This window comes from Nannobrachium achirus (assembly GCF_963921795.1).
Source record: "Nannobrachium achirus genome assembly, chromosome: 13".
Lineage (NCBI taxonomy): Eukaryota > Metazoa > Chordata > Actinopteri > Myctophiformes > Myctophidae > Nannobrachium > Nannobrachium achirus.
Window position 1 is genome coordinate 19,827,687 of NC_137833.1, and position 9,178 is coordinate 19,836,864.

Here is a 9,178-nt window from a genome sequence, read left to right on the forward strand (position 1 = left end):
TCTGAGCCTCGGTGCAGCACCTCCTCCGCCGTCTTGACCCATTGCGTCATCATTAAGTCATTAAAGTCTCATTAAAGAAAGAGACCAACAAGACTACAAAATCAATGTTATTTGGTTTGTTAATCTGTAGTAGGTGAGGATTATTTTCCTCCATATCCTTTTTAATCCCACTGTGCTGTCTGTCCTCCAGGAATAGTGGAACGTTACTCGACCTGTTCTCCTGACCTGCGGACCTGTCCCGATGGATTCTGTGATGCCATAGAAAGCAAGGACATGTTAATATGCCCACAGGATTGTACAAGTAAGAAGTAAAATGCCTACATTTGGTAGCACTTATAATAATAACTATACACTATAAAGTATTAGTTTACAAGTAAAATATAGCATTATATTTTACTTGTTTGTGTTGTTGTTGTGCCAGTTGCCTATTCCAAGACATAGAATGAAAACACAGTTAATATTATTATTTACATAATGCATTCAATGAATCTAAATTAATTGTTTGTCTTTGAAGAGGAACCCATCACTGGAGGTCATGAAAGAGGCTTGATGTTTGGCATCAAGGCCGGATATGGAACCTGCTCCTGCTATGCTGACACTAAGAACTGCTACTGTGAGAAGGATGACCTCGAAGGTGAGTTGATGTTCAACCTGATGTGTTAGTCTGGTGAGTGACGCGGCAGTACGGCAAAGTATAAAGGGAAGCAACAAAACACCCACTTAGTCGCTTGGACCGTGATCTTGATCTGCAGGGTCGCACTGCGCTCCTCACGTGAAAAGGCGCGTTTCTACGAGTTGTGTTCAAAAACATTTCACATTTCACACATTTCAACTCTCGCAGTGGGCCGGCATGTGCATGACACAAACACAAACAAGACAGTTTCAAGTGAAAAGTCATTATAAGATCCATTACTCGTGACACAAAAGCTAATAGCCTACAAATATTTATTAAAAAACAATCTCCACATAATCCTGCTCCATTGTCATGTGCAGCAGATCTTGCTTCTCTCTTGTACCGAGTTTATTGTTGTGTACTTTTCTTTGTGTTTGTAACAGTTTGGCTGCTGTGGCTTTAACCCCTGCAATGCGTATAGTCAGCCAGATCAGTATTTAAGCTCCTTCTACCATTAGACAGACACTGAATTACTGTTTTTCCTTCTCACCCAGAGGCTCTATGTGATGACATGTGTAAGACCATCATCTTCACTGCAGTGATCTTCTCCTTCATCATGTCTATCCTCCTGACGTCTTACTTCTTCCACCGTTACCATAAAAACTCGAGACCCAAGCAACCGCTAGCCTCGGCTGAGATGACCTTCCGTCGGCCGGCCCAGTCCTACCCCATCAGCTACTCTGCCAACAACATACGCCGTGCCTCGCTGGACTCCATGGAGAACCAAGTAGCCATTGACACCTTCAAAATACCTGTGAGGCATTTCATACTACTGATTATTCCTCATCATTGTGTGTTAGATCTTTGAACGCCCATTTCTGCCACTCAAATAAAAGCATTAGCGACTAGGCTCAGCCAGTTACTGCTCAGAAAATTATATAATATATCTCAGAATTCTCTGTCTGTGTGTTGTCTCATCTTGCAAATCGCTGACCCAATCAGTGCCAAAATCTGTGTGCATACTTCTTCCTTGTGCATAAATCTTTTCACGTGGTTTATATGTATACCTGTATATATATATTTTTTTCTTCAGTGGCAGAACTGTGCTTCCATATGGATGGGTTGTGAAATCAGACGTGTTATCATATTGTTTTAACAGGAGGACCCCAAGTGGGAGTTTCCTCGTAAAAACCTGGTACTCGGCAAAACCTTGGGAGAAGGAGAGTTTGGGAAGGTGGTCAAGGCGACAGCATTCCGGCTGAAGGGAAAAGCCGGCTATACCACAGTGGCTGTGAAAATGCTTAAAGGTAAGACGGGCCAGACAGGCTGGGAAGTAATACTGACATGTGTGTGGAGTGGAGTGAATGCATGGAAGAACTCACACCCCTTCAATTCCCTCTTTCTGTCCACATGAAGAACATGCCTCGCATAGTGAACTCCGCGATCTGCTGTCAGAATTCACGTTGCTGAAGCAAGTCAATCATCCTCACGTCATTAAGATGTTTGGTGCTTGCAGTCAGGACGGTAAGTCCACGTTCCTCTCTACCAGCCTTCTTGTTGTCTGATGTGTGCGTCAGCCTAAGTGGTCCACGTTGCTGTGTTTCTCTTGACAATAGGTCCATTATATCTGATTGTGGAATACGCCAAATTTGGGTCGCTCCGCAACTTCCTACGTGAGAGCAGGAAGGTGGGGCCTAGCTACATGAGCGGCGGCGGCGAGCCGAACCGCAACTCCAGTTACCTAGAAAACCCAGACGACAGGGCACTCACCATGGGCGACCTGATCTCCTTCGCATGGCAGATCTCCCGAGGCATGCAATATCTGGCAGAAATGAAGGTATTTTGCCACATTTGTCTATTCAATGTGTCTAGCAAAGGAATTGTCCTTGGTCACTTCATGTGACACTTCATGTTTCTATTTTATGCCTGGTTGCAAACAAAATGCATAAAGTATCAATGTATGTATCACAGTTAAATTGTTCATTTATCCATTTGAATTCACAAACTCTGAGTGTACAAATGTATGCTTGTATTTTTGTATACAGATTTTACAATGTGAGTGCCTTTATTCAACAGCTTGTTCACAGAGACCTGGCAGCCAGAAACGTGCTCGTCGCTGAGGGGAGGAAGATGAAGATCTCTGACTTTGGTCTTTCTAGAGACGTGTATGAGGAAGACTCTTATGTGAAGAGGAGCAAGGTAAAAATGTGCACCAGTGCGAAGTGAGCGGTGCAAACATGCCATATATATATATATATATATATATATATATTACAATATAATACAATCAATCAATGAAAAGCTGTCCTGTGAAAAAAATTGAAATGTCACTTACGCCCTTTTTGCTCCAAGCCCTCGAATATGTGCATACTGTATTATAATTATCAGAACATCGCTGGTACGACCATTTCCACTTCCACTTGTGGAAATGTTCAACACTGTATGTTTATGTTTGTTCAGTGGCTGGAAATGTGCTCTACAGCACCCACATAATAGTAAAAAAGGCACACAACATGTCATGGTGTTACGTGGGCCCATCCGTAGGTTATGTGTATTTTTTATAGGATCCACACCCACCTTTTGCCAATCAGTGTGAAGGTTTAATTAGTACTTTCTTGTCCTGTGACCAAACTTCCCTTAGTTTCATACATATCTGTCCCTAACATTTGGAGATATCCTGTAAAGTAACTCTGTTGGCGGAGGTAATCCTATACTATAATGGAGTCGGAGGACCACCAGCACTGATGTAAGACAGTTGTCATCGCGACCCTTGCGGGCCCAAGATTACATGTTACAAATGCACATGTAATGAAATGCACATACTGTATACCCCCCCTTCAAATGCACATACTGTATGGAGTCAAACCTCTAGTCAAGTAAAAATGCGTAAAAAACTAATCTTTACAACAAAGAACTCGCTAATGGAATGATACAATAGCAATATGATATCTCTCTTACTCTTCCAAGGGCCGTATTCCTGTGAAATGGATGGCAATCGAGTCCCTTTTTGATCACATATACACAACGCAAAGTGACGTGTAAGTATGCACCCCCCAAAAACTATCACATTCATTATTCCAGCCACTGTTTCTACATGAATAATAGTGGGTATATATTTTTATATGTGTTATGTCTATATGAATTTGTGTGTCCTGTGTCCCACCAGCTGGTCCTTTGGCGTGCTCTTATGGGAGATTGTGACACTGGGAGGAAACCCATATCCAGGTATTGCTCCCGAACGCCTCTTTAACCTCCTCAAGACTGACTACAGGATGGAGAAACCAGATAACTGCACAGAGGAAATGTGAGCTCACTTCTCTACTGCTACTTTACCATACACGACATAAGGAGAGTAACAAGTCTCTGGTGTGCAACAATTCAATGCTATACCGAGGGCGAATCACTAACTCCGCCACATTAAGTCATTTCAGTGGTGGAAAATGTCAGTGCTGGGAGAGTTGATGTGGTGCTGAGGCTATTCTGTGATGTGAATTCCTCTCTGCAGGTATAGTCTGATGATTCGATGCTGGAAGCAAGAGGCAGACAAGAGGCCCACATTTTCCGACATCAGCAAAGAACTGGAAAAAATGATGGTGAAAAGTCGGGTATGATCGAGTATCATGAATAAAAATCATGTGTTATAATCACACACTGGTGACATGTTGGAAAGCGGCTTGTCTGTTGCTATACTGTATGCCTTGGCCACATGTGGTTTCCTTGAAGGCTCCAATTGTGCTGAAACCTTGGTGAATTATCTGTCTTCACATAGCATTACCTGTTTCCAATTCACTTTCCAGAAGCTGAGGAGAGCTCTATTATTGTCACTGGTTGTTTGGTGTGAAGATGGCATTGTAGCAAACATGGGAGACAACACATTTACTGTAGGCTCATACCAAGTCACACACACATGCATACTATCACACAAAATGTTATACTCACATATTGTGATTTTGCTTCTTTATCTACTAAATGCCTACGTTTTAAATGTAGCCGACACACCATACCCACTTAATTAAGCCATATTTTATACCTCATCGTATGACTGTATCATGCAAAAATATGGGAAATGGGGACAGAGTTTCTGTTGTGTAATTGCTGCTGTGTAATTGCCGTTCAATTATCCACAAGAAGAAATAAAATATGGCCTTGGGATTGGGTAGTCACAAGGGATTCCAGTTAGACTGTTGTTATGGCGAGGCTAAATATAGTGTCATTAAGAACAGAGGAATGTGTACAACCGCTCAAGTTCCTCAATGTATTATGGTGAGCAGTTAGATAAATCCATGATCAAAAACAAAGGTAGAGTTTTCAACTCCTGAATAGAGTTGTTGATTAGAATGTGCTCAAACTTTTCAACACAACCTTACATTGTGTCACGCAAAATGACAGCAGTGTGTTACAGTATACAGTGTAGTGTGTGTGCGTGCCTCAGTGACTCCTTAGTGCAGTGGTTCTCAACCTTTTCAGGCCGCGACCCCCAAAATAATATATATACTCATAATATATTTTAACTGGGGACCCCCCCACCCCCCACCCCCCCTGACGAGCACTAAAAGTTGAGGCATTACATTTTTGTATAACACGGTTCTATTGTGAAAATAGCAGATCTACATGCTCACAACGCCTCGAGGCATTGCGAGGCGTTGTGAGCATGTAGATTGGCTATTTTCACTATTTCTGCCTCTAATATTACACAATCTGGCCAAGGTTTAATTTGTCATTTTAGAGGTATTAAAAAGTCCTTAAATTGTCAGTTTAGAAATGTGCTGATACCCTCTATATACACTTACACTTTATGTTGGTTTGTTTACTGTTGAGTGAGAAAAAACATTGTTGCATCTGGGGACCCCCCCCCCAAAATAATTTGGGGACCCCCCTGAGGTTCCCAACCCACAGGTTGAGAACCACTGCCTTAGTGTTTGCTAAATTAACTCTTTGTCATGACAAAAATGTCTCATTTTCAAGCGTTGCATCATGTTTTCTCATGCATGAAAATCAGATTTTTCATCCCTCTCTCCTCTAGGATTACCTGGACTTGGCAGCGTCCACGCCAGCCGACGCCCTGCTGTACGATGACACGCTCTCTGAAGAGGACACGCCCCTTGTGGACTGTAATAACACCCCTCTCCCTCGAACCCTCCCCTCCACATGGATTGAAAACAAGCTCTATGGTAGAATCTCCCACGCATTTACTCGATTTTAGGACACACAAGCTCTCTTTTTTGGCAAGTTGTGATTGGCTTTCCGTAGTCAAAGTGTGTGTGACTGGGATCTAGGCATGCCTTTTTCTGATACTGCTGACATAAACTCCCATTTCATCGTAAATGAGAGAGACTCTTCTAAAAAGATCTTGTGTCTTTGACTTTTTGCTTTGTTATTTGGACCTGCTTCTAATGTACATGAAACCTGACCAAAAATGCTACTTTTGTAAATATTTAAATATTCCATTTATTCTCCATTTATGACACTATTCATATACATGATTCAACTACATTTTTTCATTCTATAACGTCTCATTTCACATACCACACTTTTTTGTTTTCCATTTGAAGACAATGTACAGTATGTAACATTTGAAACAGGTCCTTGCTGAATCAATCACTCACTGTGGTTTGAATTCCAGATTGTCTTAAATTTCCTGAATTTCAAATGTACATTTGCTATAAATATATAACTATTCAACAATGCTGAACAGAGAAACAGTAAGGCTTTTGAACTTAACTCTTGGGTAACATTGACTGCTGAAAAAAGGGAAAGTATTCTGCTCTTTACTGATCATCTTAAAGGAACATGTCTGGATTTATTCATATTTTTTGCAATAAGCTGATTGCTGGTAAGGAAGTTAATCCCAGAAATGACGGTGACCTGTCCTTGTTCTAATGGTTACAGTAAGGCAACCATTTGATCTAATTTATACTCAAACCAAAATCAATGGGGCCTGTGCAAAAAGACACCACTGATACAATACATAGAAACATAAATAATATGCAATGTGTTTACTCATCCTTAGGATATCAGTCACTTCATGCTTCCAGGAGGATTTACTTCATATTAAGTAACAGCATAGAGTTACTTTTGAGAGCCTTACTGTCTGCACACTGTATTTCTTTCACTGAGTGCAGAAAAATGATATGTTCTCATTTTTAGGCATGTCATACCCGAACTGGCCAGAGAAGAGCCCGGTACCGCTCAACAGACATGATGCCACTAACCCAGTCTTTACAAGATATGCCAATGATAGTGTTTATGCAAACTGGATGGCTTTGCCTTCACCCGCAAAAATTGTGGACAAGCTTGATAGCTAAAGACAAAGCAACACTGTAGAAAAGATGACCTATCAGTAGATGTGTATATTTCTATAAAAAAAGAATACTGTACATACATGTATACAATTTGATGCTAAAGTTGGTTCCCTTTTATTTCTGTTGCACGGGTATTCAGCATTTAAACTGGGGTCTTTTATTTGCTGCAAAATGGCTGGAATAACATAGACCATGCTTCATGCAGCTCACCGGTATGTTAATCATTACCTCGAGGTCATGTTGGCCAAATTGTATCATTGCATGACTATTGTACCAGGTTGTATGTCAATGTTAATGTCTTTCAAGTGCCTGTGCCGCTTCTACAATAGCCTCCAATTATAAATGTGCGACTGTGAAGATCTTGTTCCAGCCCAGGAATTAAAGGGGACGCCTTTACCATCACCATGTTGTAGATCTCTGGGATTGAGTGGAAAAAGGGAGAATGCTGAACTTGTTCTGAAAATGTAAAGTTTCTACCTGAGAGGATCGTGTTCTGACAAAATGTAAACACCACTTTTGTGCCCCCCCTCCCCCAAGTAATCTTTCAAACTGTACTTGCCAAAGAAAGAAAAGATTCACGTTCCGTGAAAAGAATGTTTTTATTTCTTTGTTTTTGTACACAGAAAAATATCAAACGGTGAGTGCTACTCCAGTATATAAGGACATGAGGATTGATGTAGATTGTGGCCATGTCCGATGTTAAACTGCAGTTCACTTTTTGATTCCTTATAATGGCAATCTTTGTGCAAAAAAAAGTATAATTCTGTAAAGTAATGAGTGCTATCATTGTTATGTTTTTATGGTTTGATTATGTTGAAATTAATAAACATTTCAAAATGTGCAGTATTTGTGCCCATGTCAAGTATTTTATAAAGGTCATGTAATATAGATGGTAAACTTTCTTTATTAGATTACTTCAAAATCAAACATTAAAATGTCGATTTATTTACGTTCTGTGGTTAAAATAGCTTTGGTATTTGCATAAATTATTATTTTTAGTCAGTTTTGTCTTGAAGTTCAATTAAAAAAAATAAAGGTTGCTTTGATTGATTGAAGAATTTATTAGAAGGTTGCATAGGAAAAAGAACAGTTTCATGACAGTACAAATCACTTTCAGTTCCTCGAAAGAGTACATGACTCTTCCAAGTCAATAGCCTTATACTTTTTCAAGTGATGGGGTCACAATAGCCAGTCTACAAGCTTGTAGAGTATACTGTACTTTAAGCATCTGAACAACAGTTTAGGAAGTCAAAACCTCACATTGTTTTTCAAGTATTTGTACATTTAAGGTAAGATAGCAGTCATGATACTGAATATATTCACCATGATACTGACATAATCTTGATATGATACTGACCATGATATTGACAGTCAAATAAGTCCAAAGTAAAATGAGATATTTGGAAATAAGTGAGATGTTTTCTAAATTATATAAGCACTTTAAAGGGTCTTGGCCATATATGGATTATGTTAGTGTGGTTCCCCTTATAACGCTGTATGGACCTTTATTTTATTTTATCCTTTATTAATATATATCGGACCAGTTATCCATTATGGAGATCCCTGATACCCATATATGGAGATCCATGGATATGGAGATATGGGCATATTGGTTAGACTGACATGTATATAGGCATTCACAGATATGGGAGTCATCCTGGTGATGTCAGAATGAGTCCGCCATAGCCATATACTGTATGGAGATCTGGGTGATGTAGAATTGATGATGTCAGTGTTGGTCAGCTCCATATATGGAGGTCCTCAATGACATCCGGGATTCTCCATATATGGGCAGGTCAGCCTCCATATATGGGCAGGATGACTTCAGGGATCTCTATGTATGGGCAATCTCTATGTATGGTCAGGTCAGCCTCCATATATGGGCAGTTCAGCCATAGGCATTGGCTGACCACCACCATTGAGGTGTTACGGAATGAGACTTGGGTAAGCACTTCATTTTTAAAATCTGACGTCTGTAGCTCAAACCGTTGCTCTTTGTCTACCTCGCTAGATGCAAGGTATAGGTGGCAAATATCTATACCCCTAATAAAACACTCACTCAGTGACTTTCCTGCTGAACACTGAATGACTCCACCACCAGAGGGTGACATTATGCGTTTTTCTTTACATCATAGCTGTCCAAGAATGGACAGATTCACACAGAGTATTCTGAGTGACATACAGTACATTCACCAGCATGTCTGTCCAGAGAGAGAGAGAGAGAGAGAGAGAGAGAGATAGAGAGAGAGAGAGAGAGAGAGAG

The 9,178-nt window shown here is 40.4% G+C and overlaps 1 protein-coding gene across 1 annotated transcript in view; it reads left to right on the plus strand.

The window, feature by feature from the left end:
- Nucleotides 1–6,918, plus strand: part of ret (ret proto-oncogene receptor tyrosine kinase) — a gene marked incomplete at both ends in the record, with an annotated part of 29,372 nt that extends 22,454 nt beyond the window's left edge. The window contains 12 exons of the mRNA XM_080740615.1: nucleotides 191–301; nucleotides 515–634; nucleotides 1,168–1,427; nucleotides 1,773–1,920; nucleotides 2,030–2,137; nucleotides 2,230–2,450; nucleotides 2,690–2,812; nucleotides 3,581–3,651; nucleotides 3,780–3,917; nucleotides 4,119–4,218; nucleotides 5,637–5,784; nucleotides 6,761–6,918. Coding sequence (XP_080596741.1) covers nucleotides 191–301; nucleotides 515–634; nucleotides 1,168–1,427; nucleotides 1,773–1,920; nucleotides 2,030–2,137; nucleotides 2,230–2,450; nucleotides 2,690–2,812; nucleotides 3,581–3,651; nucleotides 3,780–3,917; nucleotides 4,119–4,218; nucleotides 5,637–5,784; nucleotides 6,761–6,918 — 1,706 coding nt within the window. The remainder of the gene's footprint in view (nucleotides 1–190; nucleotides 302–514; nucleotides 635–1,167; nucleotides 1,428–1,772; nucleotides 1,921–2,029; nucleotides 2,138–2,229; nucleotides 2,451–2,689; nucleotides 2,813–3,580; nucleotides 3,652–3,779; nucleotides 3,918–4,118; nucleotides 4,219–5,636; nucleotides 5,785–6,760) is intronic.
- Nucleotides 6,919–9,178: the final 2,260 nt, after the last annotated feature.